Source organism: Trichoplusia ni, chromosome 7 (genome assembly GCF_003590095.1).
Source record: "Trichoplusia ni isolate ovarian cell line Hi5 chromosome 7, tn1, whole genome shotgun sequence".
NCBI classification, from domain to species: Eukaryota; Metazoa; Arthropoda; class Insecta; order Lepidoptera; family Noctuidae; genus Trichoplusia; species Trichoplusia ni.
The window spans coordinates 10,026,185-10,045,444 of NC_039484.1; the positions used below are offsets into that span (position 1 = coordinate 10,026,185).

Consider the following 19,260-nt stretch of genomic DNA (forward strand, 5'->3'; position numbering starts at 1 on the left):
TGCAAGCCATTAACACCCGTAACGCCTAGAATATTGAAGTCATTATAACATGAAAAGATTGTGTGTTACTAAAACTTTTTGGTAGTTTAATTTTTAGTTTGTGGAAAATCTACTAAAGTACGATTGTGTAGATTAGGAAAAATATATAAGTAAATAAAAAAATATTAATTTCTCACCCAAATAAAACGGCATTCTTGTCACTAATGTCGTATCATCATCATCATCATCATCTCAGCCCATAGCAGTCTACTGCTGGACGTAGGCCTCTCCATAATTTTTCCAGCGTATGCCTGTCTGAAAATAAATATCAAAACTAACTACGCATATTTTTAATAATTCTGTTTTGTTATTTTTATGAGCCAGAAGCCAAACGACACTCACCAATACTTTAGCCTCTGGATTGCCCTAAGAGTGTCTGTGTCATATATTTGTTTGAAACATGGTGGCACAATAAATGTCATGATTGTCATTTTCTATATTTATAGCATACATTGTACATATTTCACCTTAATTACGGGTATACAAAACCACACTTAAGTAACTTACAAACCAGGTACAAACATATTAGGAGAATACATGTAATATATATAAAAAACTATGCTAAACTTTTCCGAACTTTTTATAATGCAGATCAAACGGAAGAAGGATGGGTGATCACGACTGTTAGCAGGTTAACACTAAGAAGAAATCTTGTTTTCTGACTTTATATTTAATAATTTTATTAAGTACGAAGTCAAGTGTGAATGTTTTATTAGGACTATTATATAAGAACGTCATTATTTATTTTCATTAAAACCAAAACAGATTAGTATTTTTTTTCACTGAGAAAAGATGGTGTGGACAATATCTTGATAGGTATAAGTCTCGTGGACGATGTACGTACCTGAACTCATACTAAACGGCTGGATCGAATTTAATGTTTTTTTGTAGATGCATTAAGTTCGGTGGATAGGCTAGTTTTAATTCAAATAGGAAAGGAATGCTGAAATTACTAGTCCATATATTAGGGGCGTGAAACAAAAGCAACACATCATATTGATTAACCTCTTACCGCGAATTTATCCTAGGCATTGCTGCATTGTCTAGCATCCAACTAATCCAGAATAACGCTTGCATAAAAAGGAATGTTTTAAAAGTAGGTATTAAATTTTTTGTATTTTTAAAGAAATTGACAGTTGACAATTTTTGACATTCATTTGTCAAATAAACGGGAAAATAACGCATGCGTTTTTTGCGAAGACAACCGCATCCTTTGTTTTCTAGTTTTCTGTTATAAAACTTAAATCGCAAATTTTCAAGTCTTGAAGGACTTGATTACCAAAATAAAGCATAATCCATAATTAGTGTTAATCAGGAGCATATTCCAGTGGCATTTATATATCGTAGAGTTAAATTTTGTTGACAAATTAGATGTACGTTGTCGGAATGACGCGCTGTGTTGAAGCAAAGTATTATTATCATAGTTTACTCACTTACATATATTTTTCAGGAATAATATAGACATACAGTTAAGTAAATCGTTGTCTTGGTTGTTACGACACGGAGCACTTCAAGAAGGTTTCAAGCTGAGGTATCGTGTCATACATTATATTCCGGTCAAACTCGCGTATAAATATATTTAGTAAAATGTCAGTTGGTTGGTTGTATACCTGTTATTGCGTGCGTTGTGTGAGACAATTCAGCCGGGTTACCCCGTTATTATTGAACTACGATGTAGATACTCAATGATAAGTTCCTAAGTTTGGGTATTACGCCGAATATTGCCCTCTAACCAAGTTGGTCAAGTGAATTAATTGTTCGTTAATATAGTGAGCAATAAAAACTGAATCCACTAAAATTAATCAAAGTTCTAAACTAAATACATAAAATCAGGAACTAAAGTTAAGTAAAAAACAATGTTTTGACAAGTGTGATATTGTTTATGTGGCATCAGAATCTCACAATATATTATATAAAAGTGTAAGAAGTTTGCATTTGTAGCATACATCTGTTTTTTTTTTGTTTACATGGAATAACATTTTGACCTTTAAACATGCTCACTGCATAAAGTCAATGATATTTATTGTAATTAAGAGGTTAATGATATTTAAATTATGTTTATTCAATTTGATACACCCAATTTAACCTTACTGACTGTGACTTAAAGTCTGAAATCAAGTGAATTAACTTGGTTACTTAACTTTAAATACTGACTATGTATTAGATTGTGGTTTAGTTAATTAAATAAAACATATTAATATAACTAATAGATATCTATTAATTGCAGCCCAGAAGGATATTTAGAAGTTAACAAAATACTACAGCACAAGACATTCAGAGGTAAATTCAACACATCTGACATAGAGCGGGTTGTATGCAATAATGATAAGCAGCGATTCAAACTGAGACGGAACCCTCACAACAACTGTTTGGAGATTAAAGCTAACCAGGGACACACTATCAGTGACGTATCAGACGCCGACCTAACACCTATCACAGAGGTAAGTTACATATATTTTATAAATGTGCAATTTGTCTTGACACTGAAGCTCTTGTCAAACCAGACAAAATATTAGATATTGTATTTGAAGCTAAAACATTGACAGCATAATGAAAAATGTAATGTAATATTGTTTGAATTGTAGTCTAAATACAAGACAGTAATCCATGGCACCTATTTAAAATGTTGGCAAGAAATAAAAAGTAAAGGATTGAGCCGTATGAAGAGAAAACATGTGCATTTAGCTAAGGGGTTACCAAATGACGCTTCGGTGATCAGTGGACTACGCAAGGACGCAGACGTCCTCATATACATTGACCTACCCAGGGCATTAGCTGAAGGTATCAAGTTCTTTGAGTCAGAGAATGGTGTCATCCTAACTAGTGGCAACGAAAAAGGATACTTGGAGCCAAAATACTTTGCAAAAGTTATTAATATTCATACAGGTAAGATTCTATGGCATTTTACTAATCATAATTGATAATATGGTTGCCACTTGAAATTGTGATCGTACAGAAAAGTCAATCATAGATAATTTCAAATATTGTACCACACCAAGAATTATTTCAACTGAAAAGTTTATTATTATCTGTTGTATTGGTGATTCCCCGCACTTGAAGAAATGTAACGGCGACATTAACTATCGCAGACTCAACTTAGGGGAGTCCCCATGAACATTTCTTTACGTCATTTAGCATAACTATTTATAGCGTCTAGTGGGAACTTACGCGAGGAAAATATTCAAAGTTGTGGAATTAATCTTCAATTTCTCACCAAAGTTTTTAAAGGCATTTGTAAACAAAACATCTCTTGAAATCGTGTAATAATTTGTATCCTTCAGGCGCCCAGCTGTTCCCGTAGTCATGGAAGGCCGCTCGGTAAGGGCGGCGTCCACGGGGGCGCCGGGTGTGGGCGCAGGCGGGCCGGGTGGCGGAGCCCCGGCGGTTGGGGGCCCGGCGGCTGGAGGCCCGGTGACTGGGGGCCCGGCGGCTGGGGCCCCGGCGACGGGCAGCCCAGGTGGCGGGACGGGATCGTCGCCGCGCCACGCCGCTCGCCGCCGCGTCGACCGCGAACCACCCGACATGCACCCTAACACCCCGCACAAGCGGAGGATAATCGTGTCTGGTTTGTATTATTTACTACAATTATCATTTCAAGAATAATAAGGTGGAAGAATAATAACCAATAAACCATATTTTATAAAAAAAACCCTAATTTCGAAGTTAGTAGTCTGATAAAAAGTGATTTATGATTAATTTCCTTGATTAAATTATTTCCATACAAATAACATTTTTAAATATATATGAAAACTAAAACAAAATACTACATTTAAAAATTATAAATTATATTGTCCAACCGGCAACGGGTAGTACCGCTTTCTGAATCAAACCCTTGACTCAGACGCTCAACGAAATCCTCCAAAGATGATGGTCGAGGCTCTTGGCTATTAAGCCATTGGCACTCACGACCATTTGCATCGGGCTAATGATTGCCGAGTCCACCTGCCACGGTCGACGACCTCGTGAGAAAAATCCAAATTTTCCATTTGTTTTTCTTTTTCTGCGTTCACGAGGTTCTCCTTATGGAGAATGACATGAACAATCACTACTCGATCTACCACCTCCATATCAGGCTTATTGGCAACTATGTGATATGACCATTTTCGAGAACTGGGTCGGGAACATATATTACGGCAACCTATAGTACGGCATCTCAGATTCCACAAGCTTGTACTTAAGCAATCTGCTGATAGATAATCCTGGCCATTTGATTATATGTGTGCAAGTATTCGCCAATAGCAAGAAGAGAAAAGCCCGAAACTATATGCCCCAAGAATTCATCGGGACAGTGAGATGCCTGACAGATGTCAACTGTGCCATCCTTAATGATATATTTTCGGTAGTTATTCGTCATGATAACTTCATCCATAATAGCACATGCAAAGCCTTCGGTTTATCGACAGAGATCACGAAAACTTATTATTATTATTTCCCATTCACCGACCAAACAAACTATCAGTGTTTTCGTTACAGCCACAACATTGAATAGTCTGAGTCGGAAGTAATACAATATAATATGTGTGGGTGCAGGGTTCCCGAGCTACGCGCAGGCCCACGACCTGCTGGAGGCGTTCCGTCGCTTCGGCAACGTGCGCGTGGACAAGCTGTGCGCCTGGGCCTGCGTGCTGAGCTTCCCCGACGCGCGCGAGGCGGCGGCGGCGGCGGCGGCGGGCGCGCGGCGGCCGCACGTGTACGGGCACGTGCTCAGCGTGCGGCCCTACTCGCCCGCCGCGCTGCAGCTGCTGCGCCCGCCGCCGCCCGCCGCGCCCAAGCGCGACTTCCCCATGAGCAAGCAGAAAGGTACTGCCAGCGTTGCACACCGCCCACTCGGCAGTGCCCACTATCCAATGAAGCAGTGAAAGCCTACGCTTAAGCTAACTACATAGATCTCTTAGGTCTGTGCTCTATTAAGTGCTGGTCCATGGTTGGCAATTTGTGTGTTAACCAACATCCAGTTGTTGGATTCAGACTTTATGAGAGGCTCTGCTAATTGACATAATAAGTATACATAACAGATGTTTTCATCTCAATCTAACGCTACTTAGTATTTCGTCATTTCATTAGGTACACAACGTGGCTAATGAAGGATATTAATTTGACATTCGTTTTTCTATCAAGTCAATAGAAATTTTACCTATGTTTGATGCTACTTCTGCACTAGAATGCTATACAAATAATATTGGACTGACATTGTAAGTTTCTTTATATTTTAGCTCACTGCACTAATAACTGAAAAATTATTCTCCAGGTGTGATCATAGACCCTAAGAAATTAGAGCTGACAGGTGACTTCCACTGCCAGCTAGACAAGATCCTGTCCGCCGTGCGGCTGACGCAGGAGAACGTGAAGACGCTCAGCCAGCTCTACACCGACCTGGAGAGCGCGCTGCAGGTGCAGTGGCCAGGTAATGGGCAGCCCGCACTCAGTACCTGCTTGATACATTACTAAATCTAAATGTAATATAACTTACAGGTCGGATTGATGTTATGACGTAGGCATCTGCTAAGAAATGATTTTGATAACCCCCATGGGGATACAATGACTAAAATGAGTGATGATGGAGGATGTAAAAGTTGGAACATATCAGTACTTAATTGAACGAAGTGCAAATAACTTTTCAGGCCCAAATTTATAATAATACACGCTAAACAAAAGTTGCAAAAACTATAGCTAACTAATGATAATACTTCTTAACGCGAGTGAAGCCGCTAAGAAAAGCTAGCAACTATGTTAGTTTTCACACTTCCACTTGCCGGTCGTAAGAATATTTGTATGATTTGGTTGCAGGTTGCAAAGCGGTCCCGTTCGGGTCAATAACTACTGGGTTGGGCATAAAGACAAGCGACGCAGACTGTTTCATCAACATCCCGGGGCAGTACCGCGTGCCCAACGGCAACTACGTGAACAAGGCCAAGCGCGTGCTCATGCAGCATCCCGACACGTTCGCGGAGATCCTGGCCATCCCGCGCGCCAACACGCCCATCGTCAAGTTCTTCCACATCCCCACCAGCACCAACTGCGACGTGACCTTCAAGACGCCGCTGGGCGCGCAGAACAGCCGCCTGGTGGCCTTCCTGCTGCACTCGGACCCGCGCCTGCTGCCCATGGCCGTGCTCATCAAGTACTGGGCCAAGGTGCACGACCTGTCGGGCACGGGCAAGCTCACCAACTACGCGCTCACGCTGATGATCGTGTTCTACCTGCAGCAGCTGCCCATCGCGCTGCTGCCGTCCGTGGAGTGGCTGCAGGCGGCGGGCGGCGCGGCCTACCTGGTGGACGGCTGGGACACGGGCTTCCGCGCGGACTCCGCCTTGCCGCCCACCGCCAACACCTCCAGCATCGCCGAGCTGCTCGGCGGCTTCTTCGAGTACTACGCCAAGTTCAACTTCGATGACTTGGTCATCTGCCCGTATTTTGGCACTCCCGTTAAAAAAGAGTTATTCAAAGACACCGCCAAGATGCCTAACGAGTTCCAACGATACAAGACGAATGTTCTGAATAACTACGCGTTGCCGCTGAGGTATCAGACGGCCTTCTGTGTGCAAGACCCATTCGAACAGTGTCACAACGTCGCTTCCACGATAACCAACCGACTGGCAGGAGATCTCAAATGCTACTTCATATTTGCTGCGGACGCGTACGAAAAAGATAAACTAAATGGTTGTCAAAACTTTCTACCGATTATATTACAAGAAAAACCTAAACTGCTCAGAGGAAAGTCACATCCTGAGTACAGAGTGAATTTGTTCCCTCGACTACTCAATACTATTATGGAGTCAGAGTGGAAGGTAGTCGTAAGAGATTTGGTAAAAGACATCTTCGAAAATCTATTCAAAATCAAACTGACTTTGCTTGAAGAAACTGTCAATCCTGAAACTAAAAAAGAAAAAGAGAAGTATTCGGCATGCCTGAACAAAGCTATCTGGAAGAGAAAGTCGTTTTCTAAGCTGTACAGCATTGTTGACATGACGTTTGTCGAGAGGCAAGCCAAGATCACGGAAGAAATAATAACTGCAGATAAGCATGACCTGGGCATACAGTTCCTGTTGATCTTGACGTTCTGTAATGACCCCAAGAGCGCCGTAGTGGCCGTGCGGCTGGTCACCGGGGATGTGCACGTTTTTAGAGATTTCGGCAAGTTCTTCATGTCCTCATGGCAAACCTGGTTTACACAGATGCTTAAACAATTTTTGATATCACACTGTCGGAGCGACACCATAGACGATTCTATAGAATTGGACAACAATGATATTGGAATGGAATCTGATTACGATGATGAAGACACGCTCAACTCCAAATCAGAGTCTCCAGAACATGAGCCCGTGAAGAACAACACGAAAACTGTCGAAACAGTGTCGGGTGAGGCTGTGTCCAGTACCAAAATAGAAACTCAGGCAAACCATGCAGATGAATGCATGACTAACAAGAACGAAAAGCTGAATAATACTACCGAAACTTTAACTGAAAATGCCGAAACATTGCCCGTAAACAGCAACCTCCCGACGTCAGACGCCGCTACTTTGATCAAAAGCGCCGACGCATTGATCAGAGCTATCAACATCAACGGCTCCCCAACAAGTGAGGTCAGCGAGTTGACTGTCGCTTGCGCACAAAAGTGACGTTACAGAAGCCATGTTCTGTCTTGAGACTGTAAAGTTTTTTTTTTACTTAGTGTAAAAATCGTTCTATCAATAGACATAGTGAATACAAATTATTTTAATATTAAGCTAAGTCACGTACGATTTATTTTTATGCGGTTTTTAGAAATTTTAATTTCAACTATAATCAAAGTTGTTTGATTTCTTAACCTGCCCTGCTTTATTTAAAAAGTGATCATCAAAATTATTTCTAAGAAATTCTGCTCTTTCGTGGACTTTAGAGAATAAAGCAGCCCTACATTGTGTTGTCTAAATAAGTATGCTGCTACAGTAAACAGCGCAGTCATTTCTTCTTCGCAGGCATTTCTCGTGTGAGAAGTTAGGTTTCGCACAAACTGTCCTATTATGGCAATTAATAAAAGTATGTATGCAATACAAACAAAAAAAAATCATTTTTAGATTTAGTAAATGTGGTGTTAAAGGTATAACGGGAAAGAAATATCAAAATAAGACGTTCAAATATTATTATGCTAGACCAGTTTATTTTCTGACCTACAAAATAGTTTATTATTGCATTTCTTTTTTCAAAATGTATTAAAATAGTAGGGAACACATAATAATTATAACAATACTGACACCTTAGCCGCTACTATCGGTTAAAGTAAGAATGAATTTAAAGAAATGTTAATGCTGCATGATAAAATAAAATAGAAAAATGAGAAATCTTATACATTCGTTGTTTTATTTTGACATTACTTTCAAATGTTTGGCCTTTGAACAAATTATGTCGTAGATAACTAGGTATGAATTAAATCTAAATAGGTACAAAATAGAGTTACGCCAGACACTGGCTCGTTCTTTACAGTTGGAGACTGATGTCATGTTTGTTAAGTTATATTTTATCATATATGTAAAATAGAAAGAAAAATACCCTTTGACAATATTAATTCAAGTTCATGTTGACTTCCGTTATAAATAACTACCTATAAATGTTAATAAAATATTGGAATTGAATGCTAAAATTTTATTTTAATAATTGAGTGTATTTTTCGTGATACATGGATTTTATTGTTTCAATTATGTATTCCGAGAGTCAGAAAATTGTATCAAAGACAATAATATAATTTTGTGGAACCAAACATTTTATTTCATTGCAGCATTGCACTGCAACTTCCCGCCATAAAATAATACCTATTGATTAACGTTAACACTACATGATACACTAACATGCTTACTTCTTCCACTCATTTTTTCATTGTTTAAGAAATAATATTAACTAATAAGAACCTCTTGACAGTAACAAATACAACAGTAAAAAAGAGAATTAGCAAAATTGGTCCAAGCGTTCACGCGTCATGCCATGCCGTGACCAAGGGAAATAGGGATTCATTTTGTATTATAATATTATAGATAAAATGTTTAAGATGTTTTTTTCCTGCATCTTTATTAAGTATCTATGCTGCGACTTCGTCCAAGTGGAGGTTCAACAAATATTGAACAAGTTATTTATTCGTTCATTTTTGTTATTTTTATTTTATTATCTACTTTCATATATTTGCGTTATTGAAAAAATTATAAGACATATATGTATACGATTTTCTTGAGCTAAAAATAAAGAAAAACTGTCATTCCTCGCACGTAAACAGATCAAAATCGTTTCACCCACTTCATAGATTAACCGGAACAAACCGACTGACAAATGTTAATATTTATCATTACTCTGTTGTTTTTAATTGTACTTATATTAAACTGGTTCAATTTGCATTTCTAAAAAAATAAGACGGTTTCTTTGTTCTTTACCTAATTAGATTACTCTATTTGCGCGTGAGCGAGACCTGTGAACGTAAATTATTAACAGCGCGGCCTATGCGTGAGGGGCGGGTAGGGTGTGTGGGTGGAACTCGCAATTTTTGCAGGCTTAATCTTTAATTTCAATTCAATCAGGAGATATTAAATGACGAATTACACTTTTATCCCTTGCGCAGAATTTATTAAAATCCTTTCTTAGCGGATGTCGTATGCATGTTAAATTTCAGCCAGATCTGTTCAATAGTTTGAGTCAGTAAGTCAGTCTCCTTTGAGTAACATATTAAAAACTATTATATTAGTAATTGCTTCTTTGTTAAATGTTATAGCAAAGAAATTGCGAACAATAGTAGACTGTCTCCCTATAGTGGTATTCAGAAATACGTCCCTTCCCGGAACCGGAAAAAATTACCATTACCGTGTAGGTACTGTTTTTCAAAATGTTGCGAAATGTGTTACAACAAGATTACAGAAACTTGTATAATAAAAGATGCTTGATAGAAGTGATGTGCAATTCAAGGTCCGTGATTTTAAAAATATTTATTAACTTCCGCTGGAAATGAACGGTCTAAAATCAGAATCGTTGAACTGCTCCTAGCAAAATTGTTCTTATGGCGTAGCCTCATGGTCGCTCGTCGCTCATTTTTAAATTTCCCGCGTCTCGAAAAAGCGACAAAATATGGAAGAAAACTTTTTTCTTTTCTTTTCTCTATTCTATAGTGTATTAATTACCTATGATCTTTTTTTCCCAGCGACAAAGCTGAAAATGTTGAGCTATGGCCTTTGCAGTCGCTCGTCGCTCGTTTGCAGCGACAAATCTGGTCATGTAATATGTAGCAATAAAGCTCAAAATTTTGAGCTTTGTCGCTGGGAAAAAAAAGATCACAGGTAATTAATACACTATAGAATAGAGAAAAGAAAATTAAGCGGTCGAGACAAGTCGATGTAAATTATATAAAAGCGGTGCTGCAAACGGTCTCTAAATTAAGTCCCGTAAATAATGGAATCGGACAAGGTAAACACTTTAAAACATTTCATAAATATTAGTAGAGTATGGACACAATGTGCGTTTAAACCATAATTTTGTTTCCTCACTGTACAGTTTTATCGACTTTAATATGTGCATTGTTTCTACATAATAGCCAGTTCACAATTAGATTATAGATATTAATGTTTTGTTTTTCGGGATTTTTTTTTAAATGCGGTCGCTCGACCAGATTGTCACTGCAAACGAGCGACGACCGACTCCATGAAGCAGTGACTTTTCGAGTCGCGGGAAATTTAAAAATAGGGTCACGTGATTGGATTTGTCGCTGTAAACGAGCGACGAGCGATTGCGTGCGGCTACGCCTTTAAAGTTACCTACTTGTATACTGACTTAACTGGAGCTGGACTATCTTAGGTAGATGTTTGTTTTACTAAAAATAATAACTTAAATAAATCGGAATCCGCCATATATTTTATTCTTAAAAATAAATGGTAAGGTTACAATCACTGAGGTTTACCGTGCCTGTGCAGCATAGAGTAAAGGTCAAAACTCAATTTTATAGCTTTGTAGCTACATTATTATTATCATGTTACCGTATTTGTCGCTGGAAACGAGTGTCGAGCGACTCCATGAAGCTGCACCTTTAAAGTAAATATAGAGAGAGCTGTGCAGTCACATTGACGTTTGGTAAAATGTCACATTGACATATTATATTACATGATAACGATTTAAACGACAAACCACATTGTTTGTTTATGTGTAATTTACGGATGTAAATATTTTATCATTTAACATGGATCAGGAAGGTACCTATATATAATATAAATAATTTAATGTCTGGTGCGCATGATATATAAATTCAATCGTCCGATGTCTATTATGTGCAATATATTCATACATATGTAATGCATATGTTACCTTTACTACCTGATTAAGTGATACGAGGAGATTTAGCTTTAGATTTAATTCGTTATATTATTCTACTTTACCATTACACGCAATTAATTGTTTTCATTAGATATATTGGATACCTCGCAACTATCATTCGATGGAGACTTTGACGATCAAGTACAAGAAATATTACAATTTGTACGATTGACAGCGGACAGAGTAGAGGAGCTGCAGCTCATATTTAATAATTTAGAAGATGCTCTTCAACAGCTTGCACCAGGTAATTAGCACTTCATCAGAATTTAGATATACCGGGATTTAGCTTCTCTAATGTAGATTTGAAATTTTCAGAATATTAGTTTATTTACAGTATGTGTTGGTATAAACATTAACTAGTAAATAAGAGCAGATAATAAATAAGTGGTTTTCAAGTATAATTTGTTTCAGGATGTCAAGTCATACCATTTGGTTCAATAGTGACCGGACTGGGCATTAAAACAAGTGATGTGGACTGTCACATAGTCCTGCCCCCAAACATAGCACCCACCATCAGACATGTGACGGGTGCCAGGAATATACTCAAGCGTTACTATCGCACATTTGCCCAGGTTATTGCTATTACAGCTGCTAAAGTGCCCATTGTAAAGTTTATACACATACCCACTAATTGCCAATGCGATGTTAACTTCCAAAGTCCAATTGGGGTACATAATAGCCAGTTAATTGCACTACTCTTACATTGGGATAAAAGGGCTTTGCCGCTGGCGGTACTTATCAAGTACTGGTCAAAGGTCTATAAATTTACAGGAACCAACCTGATGGCTAACTATTCTCTTATCCTGATGTTAATATTTTATTTACAAACATTGAACATCTTGCCTTCAGTTTATGACCTACAAAAATACATGCCCCCTTATTTTGTTGAGAATTGGAATGCAGCCTTTGATAGTACTACGTACAATAATTCAAATACCTCTGACCTCTCCTTGTATGAGCTGATGGGTGGCTTCTTCACATACTACAGCACATTTAATTATCAACAGAATGTTATATCACCATATCTCGGCCGAGTGATAACCAAAAAGGCTCTTGAAGATTTAAGTACTTTACCTGAAGAGTTATCACTATACAAGGACCATGTATTGAGTGGCATATGTGTCAAAATAAGGATGGAATCGAGAATATGTTTGCAGGATCCCTTCCAACACAGCAAGAACTGCACTGTTGCTATATATGAAAGACTAGCACATAAAATAATTTCACTGTTCAAGTTCGCGTCAAAAAAATATGAAGAAGAATCACCCAGTAGTTTTCTAAAATCGATCTTCACAGAAGACCCATGCATTGAGCAGTTACCTTCGCCGCCGCCAAAACACCAAAGACCTGGAAACACTGGTCAGAAGGTTGAAAAGGTGCCTGTTATCCAAAACAGAATCCACAAGAATAATCCAAAGAAAGCCAAGCGAAACTTACAGAATAGCTTCAATAATTGGTTTGCACAAAATAATAAGAACTTGAGAGGAAACATAAAGAGTACTTGAAGCGAGTAATGTGTTGTGATATGAGCATACTTTACGTGTGATAATATACTGTAAGTGTGGGAAAGCCAGGGAACACAACGACAGGTGTAACGTGCGTCGTTTAGTGTCATCAGATAAGGACTGCCTTTGCAACATGAACATATTGTTACTGTCAGTATTAATTTATTTATGTGCATTGTACATGTTTAAGTAAATCTTACTTTAACATGAGTGTATTACACAATCAGCTGATCAAACAGAATAATTAATGTTAAGAGGACAATATAACTATGCTATTTTGTGGCTAGTTTATCTTAGAATATAAGTATGTATACTTATCAATAATTTGATAATGATTATGGAATACCTTTTCTGGATTTCACGTGTAATATTTAAACTTAATATGAGTAATAAAACATAATTTCTCATAAAAACGTATTTTTATATAGATGTTAAAAAAACTAGTGGTTTTGTACACACCGTGACTGACTATTTCAGCTTCGATAAAATACTACTTTCATATTTGGCAATGTGCAACAGCGGCAATCGGTACAAAAGCACACAGACTAAAAAATACAGTGCTGTTGACTCGACAGTAACTACTGCCTGCGACGTACTGTATGTGTACCTATATGTAACGATTAAGAATACATTAGCTGTCCAGTTATTATAACAACATGACGATATGTAAACGACTTGCGCTGTGAAGCATGCGCTACTAATACACAAATTATATTTATTTGTTACCAGCCACTATAAGTGCCTCAAGGCAGGATAAAGGATCCCACCCTCCATTTATCTCGGTTTGTGGTTCACAGAGCACAAGAGTCGAACCTGCCGTGAGGTCTCCTTTTGTTGCAAACTAGTCTGTGTGTAGTTGTTCATCCATTGTAGTACCGAGCTCATTTGGGCGATTGCTAATTTTTTCCCACGTTTTTATACCTACACTCACTTTCTTGTTGATATTGCGATCAGTAAGCTTAACTCCTAAAAAAAAATTGACTTTAAAAATCAAAATACCCACTTTCTTAAAACGTTTTTAAATGTCACTTCATTCAAATTTTATCAAAATCGGTCCAGCCGTTTTTATAGTTATAAATTTTATTGTTATCGGGTTTGACGCTACCCAAAAATTTCAGCCTGCTAGCTTAACGGGAAGTCCCTCAAATCTGAGTTATAAAAATCCAACCGAAACGATAAACAAACAAGAAAATGAGTGGGAAAATAATGCGCTCCATGGATCGTTGCAGAAGAAGGGGGAAGAATGCATGAGTCCTTGAGTTTTCTCTTTATTGGGAGCGTTAGTAGCCCCTTCGTTATTTGTTTAATTTATTTCATTATAGGTTTTTAGGCGTTTTCGTTGCGTATCTAATCTATACTTATTTAAATTCTGTGCTACCTATGTGTGGTCGGTGCTTCTAGAATATATTACGTACTAATTTATGTTTATTTTAAACTACCCATTTATATTTCTAATGACAAAACGTTTAAATAGAAATCAATTATAATCGTAGATTAAACTCTATCTTCGAGCATTAAGGTTTTAAATTATTTTGAGGTCTTTTCAGTGCGTGGTTTTTTGAATGTCTATTATGCCTAATACAATTGTACGCATAGAAACACAAACACTTTCATTTAGTGGTCTTGTGTCCGGTCTCTCTAGCTCCAGTCTATTCTACTTTGTTCGCCCTTTAATTATAAATGTTTTAACTAGAGCTCGCTAATCTAAACTTGTATAATATATTATAGCTTAACGATACGTGAAATCAATAATTATAATCATCAGGTAAATCTCAACATAACAATATGTACTTAATGATGCAGTAACTATGTCTGACTTCTAACAGAGGTTAATTAGATTTAATAATAATATTATTCATAGTTAATTTGTATAGGGTAATTTATTAAGATTATTTGGTTAGGTTTATTTATTTTTAATGTAGGTACTTTAAATATTAATGTAGATTAGCGTACCTTTATTTAGAAATATTGATTTAATGCTTGACCTACCTTTTGCTTAGCGTTGTACCTGACGAACGAAGTAAATTGGGCATCTTGTTAATTCAAGAATATGAAATTAAAAGGTAACTCACTAGTGGTTTCTTAGGTTTACGCGAATGTTAGACATTGATATGAAACTACTTTTACGGATTTTACGGATGCAAGACATCGAGACACAGTGAGCTCATACTGCGTAGGTCGGACCACAAATAATTAATTAAAATATGAAGGTAGAACGAGCAACATCTTCTGTCAAGACGAACGCCATCTCAGTCTGCCCGTGACCATGATACCTGCAAAGGTTTCGAAACGTCGGGAACTAAAATCTAAAATTAAACCGCGATAAAATCCGTAAAAGTAGTTTCATTTCAAGGTAACTCACTTTTAACATCAACACGACTTCAGCGACTCCGTAACAACTGCTTTGAACCGTTAAACTAATGGGCTAGTGTTGTGTAGGTACTTCAGTGGCAGTATTAGCGTTGGTGCTGGTCTGCTTGGGTAAGTGGGAGTATTGTAAGCTGCTACTGGTGCGGGACTTCGAGGCGCAGGCGCGGGTCGTGCTGGCGGAGCAGGGGCTCGGGCCGGCGGAGTACGCCGCGCTGGGTCAAGTGTATGATGACGTGCGGCACACCCTGACCCGGGCCTGGCTGGGTCAGTTATTACATTATTCCGATGCTAATCTTGCAATCACTTACAATGTGAATTAATATTACAATTAGGTTTAGTTATCAATTGGGTTCAGTTACGCAAATTACTTGTTTATTTAGATAGGGATAACAAACAGCAGTACGTCTTATCAACAAGTTAAATAATACATTAGTGACAGCGATATACACTTGTTAAACACTGATATAACGTAACGCAACGATGTAGAAAAATTGGAGAGGAAGTAATTAATAATCTTGTTTAATTGCAGATGTTGAGGTGTTCCCCATTGGTTCATTGTTCACTAGATTGGCTTTAAAGAATTGCGACGTTGATCTGGTGGTGAACGTGAATGATGACAGTGAGGTGTCAGAGCGTGCGCGGGTGTTGCTGCTGCGGTCGCGCGCCCGCTACCGGCGCGTGGCTCGCGGCGGCTCCCGCGCCGGCGCGCGACCCACGCTGGTCCTGCACTTCACCCACATTGCCTCGGGCAGGAAGTGCGACCTCAGCTTCAGTAGCCAAACCAGTGTCGAGAACAGCTTACTCTTAACCTACTACTTAAAACTGGACGAAAGAATAAAGCCTCTCATATCCCTCGTCAAAGTTTGGATCAATCACTTGGACAATTCTAAACATTTTAGAAGTCACATTCTGTGTCTTTTAGTTATTTTTTATTTGGAACAAAAGCATATTGTTCCCCCACCCATTGTCCTTCAGGAAAATTTAAGTGATAATTATAGGAATGGATGGGACACGAACTTTAATATGATACCATTCAAATCAAATAATACGGAGAGTCTGTATCAACTGTTGGGAGGATTCTTTAAATACTACAGTATATTTAACTTTAGAGACAATGTGTTAGCAGTTCGAAACGGCAAGACTTACCATAGAAGCGTGTTCCGGAACATCAGCACTATCCCTGAAGAGTTTTCAGATTACAAAGATTATCTAAAGAGGCCTGACAGCACGCCGCTGAACTTGGACAAGGATTTATGTATTCAAGATGCCTTTGGTCAAAACTATAACATAGCGGACACTGTGCCCAGCGACCTGGCTGCTGACTTCCTATCTCATCTGTAGTTTGCCGCAAAAGCTTTTCAAGAAGCACCAAGCTACCGATTTTTACCTACTATACTTGCCAAGACCTGTGCAAATCGACACCCAAATTAGAATAGCATGACAATGGATGGATTCGCTAACTAACGACATTATATGGAACATAATATCTCCTCCCGGCACTATAGCACCTGCAATAATTACCTACTTATTTAACAACTATTGGTCAACTACTCTCTGATATGAATGACAGAAGTTTAATAAGTTAATTTTAAAACTCTTACAAACAAGTTCAGCATTAATCTCAATAGCCCAGTAATTGCTAAGGTTTAGAGTAATTACACTTAGTCGCTTGTCACACAAGGTCACATCGCGGTTTTTATATAAGTATTGACCATGCATGTGGACGCCGGTGGCGCTCTGCTCTGCGCCGAGATATCAGTGGTGTTCAATATTTATATTGAATTATTCTATTTTATCTTCAAGCATCTTACAATGAATATAATACAATTAGTTAATTTTCACCTCGTATTGTCATTTTTGAGACATATTAATATAGTTTTTATAGTCTGATGTAAATATCGTCATTGTACACTTGAAATTATGATTTTATTTCTTGGTAAGTACCTATCTAAGTATACTTGTTACTTATAATTTGTTTTTTTTTGCGATGACCTATTTTTTAAATCTCAACGAAAACGAGAAAGATCAAGTGTAACCATTTAATATTTGAGCTTATATTTTTTAAAGGGCGAATTATATGGATGAATATAATATATTTGAATTTCGGAAAGTACCCTAACGATTTTCATGTTTTTAAATATAAGCAAATAGGTTTCGGAGGCTTCAAATTGATCAAGCTAGGATTCAATTTTAGAAAATGTCGTTTTAGATTAAAATTCTCTTCGGTAAATTTAATTGTAAATAATAGGATATTAATTTATAGAACTTTTTGTATGGTGGTTCAAACTTGATTAATAACATTATTATATTTTTGTAGTTCTGCCGTTGGTCTTATGTGACAGAAGTTTGTCGCAAGAGATATGCTTGGACGGGGACTTCGACTCACAAGTGCAGTGGTTTGTAGAGAACGTCATGTTCTCATCAGAGGACAAGGCTCAGATCCGCCGCGTGTTAGACGACGTCAAGACTACCATGCAACGGCAGTGGCCAGGTGGGATATAGTCCTAACCCTACCAATATTACAATCGTAAAAAATTGTTCCTCTTTCACGCAAACAAGATTAATACAAAGGATAGTTAAATCCCGATTTTATGTCTTATTTTATGTTGGGGTTATTATTTGAAGCGGGCGAACCTGAGGGCAACAGCTACTGTATAATAAAATTTAAACTAATATAAATCTATATTTTACTGCCTCTGATATAAATACTATGAAGTTGGATTGATAAATAATTACTTATTGTTGCCAGCAAGAAGAAACTTGAGAAATAATGTATTATATAGGTAGGTACTAGGCAATAAACTTTTATATTTTCGTCCCAGGCACTGAAGTGATTCCGCACGGATCGGCCGCGATGGGAGTGGGAATAAAGACAAGCGACGTCGACTGCTACGTCAAAATACCGAACTTTAACACTTCGGCGGACCTGTACGTGCTCACAGAAGCCACGGCGCTCCTGCAGCTGCAGCGGGACATGTTCTCCGACATGACGTGTGAGCTGCTCCCCCCCCCAGCCGACTCCTCGCTGCTCACCTTCCGCCACCGCCCCACGGGCCGCCTCTGTGACGTCATATTCACCAATAACTCCATCTACCAAACGAGTGCCCTTAACCGATACTACTTCAATTTAAACGAAAAATTCAAACCTCTTGTTGCCATCATAAAATATTGGTTTCAAGTCCAAGAATTGAACAAGAAAACAATTATGAGAAGCTTTCACTTGTACCTGTTAATTATATTTTATTTGCAACAAATTAATATGGTTCCCCCAGTGTTTCGATTGCAAAATAAACAAAGACACTTCGAAGGCTTGTGGGATTTGAGTTTCGATGAGATTCCATATAACAGCACAAATACAGATATCAGTTTGTATCGACTTCTGACCGGCTTCTTTACTTACTACAGTGAATTTAACTTCGACGACTATATCGTGTCGCCTTACGCGGGTCGTCCGATCAGGAAGATTGAGTTTTTAGGCAACACCAGCGTGTCTGGAATATTTTATTTATATAAAAAGAATATGAGAGAGTCCGGCTTTAAGCCGCTGGATGTAGAGAGGGCCATCTGTATCCAGGACATGTTTGTTCACAACGTGAACACGGCGGCGCGCGTGTCGCGGCGGCCGGCGGCGCTGCTGCGCGCGAGGCTGCGGGACGCCGCGCGGCTGTCCGCACACGGACTGCTGACAGCTTTGTTCACAAACCCTCAACACAAGGAACTACTTAATGAAACTAATCTAAGTATTCCAAGCTGCAACAACGCAACCGATATGTAATGCAAAAGTGAGGTAATAAGACACAAGGACAAGTTGTGATATGAGAACCATATTGTTCTGCAATAAAAAGAAGAGTTAATTAATTAGTTAAAAAAAACTTTATTTATATTTAGAAAAACTGAAACAATTTAAGTAATTTACTTAACAATACAACTGAGTAACTAATAAATGAAGGCTTTTAATATAAATTGCATTTTTATTATTTGCATTGAATGCTTAGCTGTACTTTACTTTGTGTACCTAAGCCTAGCC

The 19,260-nt window shown here is 38.2% G+C and overlaps 5 protein-coding genes across 8 annotated transcripts; all 5 read left to right on the forward strand.

Annotated features, from left to right (window-relative positions):
* The first annotated feature begins 1,189 nt into the window (after window positions 1-1,189).
* LOC113496118 (tRNA 2'-phosphotransferase 1) lies at window positions 1,190-3,438 on the forward strand. Of its 2 annotated transcripts, XM_026875239.1 has the most exons (5): window positions 1,190-1,412; window positions 1,490-1,570; window positions 2,267-2,480; window positions 2,625-2,925; window positions 3,321-3,438. In XM_026875239.1, coding segments are annotated over exons 1-5 (618 nt in total). In that variant the 5' UTR covers window positions 1,190-1,410; the 3' UTR covers window positions 3,341-3,438. The 2 variants fall into 2 exon arrangements, with proteins under 2 accessions (XP_026731040.1, XP_026731041.1); XM_026875240.1 differs by lacking the exons at window positions 1,190-1,412; window positions 1,490-1,570 and adding an exon at window positions 1,907-1,959.
* LOC113496117 (speckle targeted PIP5K1A-regulated poly(A) polymerase-like) lies at window positions 3,117-8,776 on the forward strand. Its single transcript, XM_026875238.1, has 4 exons — window positions 3,117-3,604; window positions 4,570-4,839; window positions 5,288-5,443; window positions 5,827-8,776. The coding sequence occupies exons 1-4, from the start codon at window positions 3,343-3,345 to the stop codon at window positions 7,656-7,658; spliced, it is 2,520 nt and encodes an 839-aa protein (XP_026731039.1). The 5' UTR covers window positions 3,117-3,342; the 3' UTR covers window positions 7,659-8,776.
* A 2,333-nt stretch (window positions 8,777-11,109) lies between these two features.
* On the forward strand, window positions 11,110-13,276 carry LOC113495983 (speckle targeted PIP5K1A-regulated poly(A) polymerase). 2 transcript variants are annotated; one of them, XM_026875013.1, is made up of 4 exons: window positions 11,110-11,237; window positions 11,450-11,602; window positions 11,770-11,930; window positions 12,366-13,276. In XM_026875013.1, the coding sequence occupies exons 1-4, from the start codon at window positions 11,225-11,227 to the stop codon at window positions 12,861-12,863; spliced, it is 825 nt and encodes a 274-aa protein (XP_026730814.1). In that variant the 5' UTR covers window positions 11,110-11,224; the 3' UTR covers window positions 12,864-13,276. The 2 variants fall into 2 exon arrangements, with proteins under 2 accessions (XP_026730814.1, XP_026730813.1); XM_026875012.1 differs by having other exon boundaries at window positions 11,770-13,276.
* A 1,546-nt stretch (window positions 13,277-14,822) lies between these two features.
* Window positions 14,823-16,586, forward strand: LOC113495573 (terminal uridylyltransferase cid1-like). Of its 2 annotated transcripts, none has more exons than XM_026874341.1 (3): window positions 14,823-14,926; window positions 15,303-15,497; window positions 15,763-16,586. In XM_026874341.1, exons 1-3 carry the CDS (start codon window positions 14,914-14,916, stop codon window positions 16,572-16,574), a joined length of 1,020 nt encoding a protein of 339 aa, XP_026730142.1. In that variant the 5' UTR covers window positions 14,823-14,913; the 3' UTR covers window positions 16,575-16,586. The 2 variants fall into 2 exon arrangements, with proteins under 2 accessions (XP_026730142.1, XP_026730143.1); XM_026874342.1 differs by having other exon boundaries at window positions 15,303-15,344.
* A 512-nt stretch (window positions 16,587-17,098) lies between these two features.
* LOC113495572 (terminal uridylyltransferase Tailor-like) lies at window positions 17,099-19,196 on the forward strand. The gene is made up of 3 exons (XM_026874340.1): window positions 17,099-17,169; window positions 17,551-17,724; window positions 18,056-19,196. The coding sequence occupies exons 1-3, from the start codon at window positions 17,154-17,156 to the stop codon at window positions 19,006-19,008; spliced, it is 1,143 nt and encodes a 380-aa protein (XP_026730141.1). The 5' UTR covers window positions 17,099-17,153; the 3' UTR covers window positions 19,009-19,196.
* Window positions 19,197-19,260: the final 64 nt, after the last annotated feature.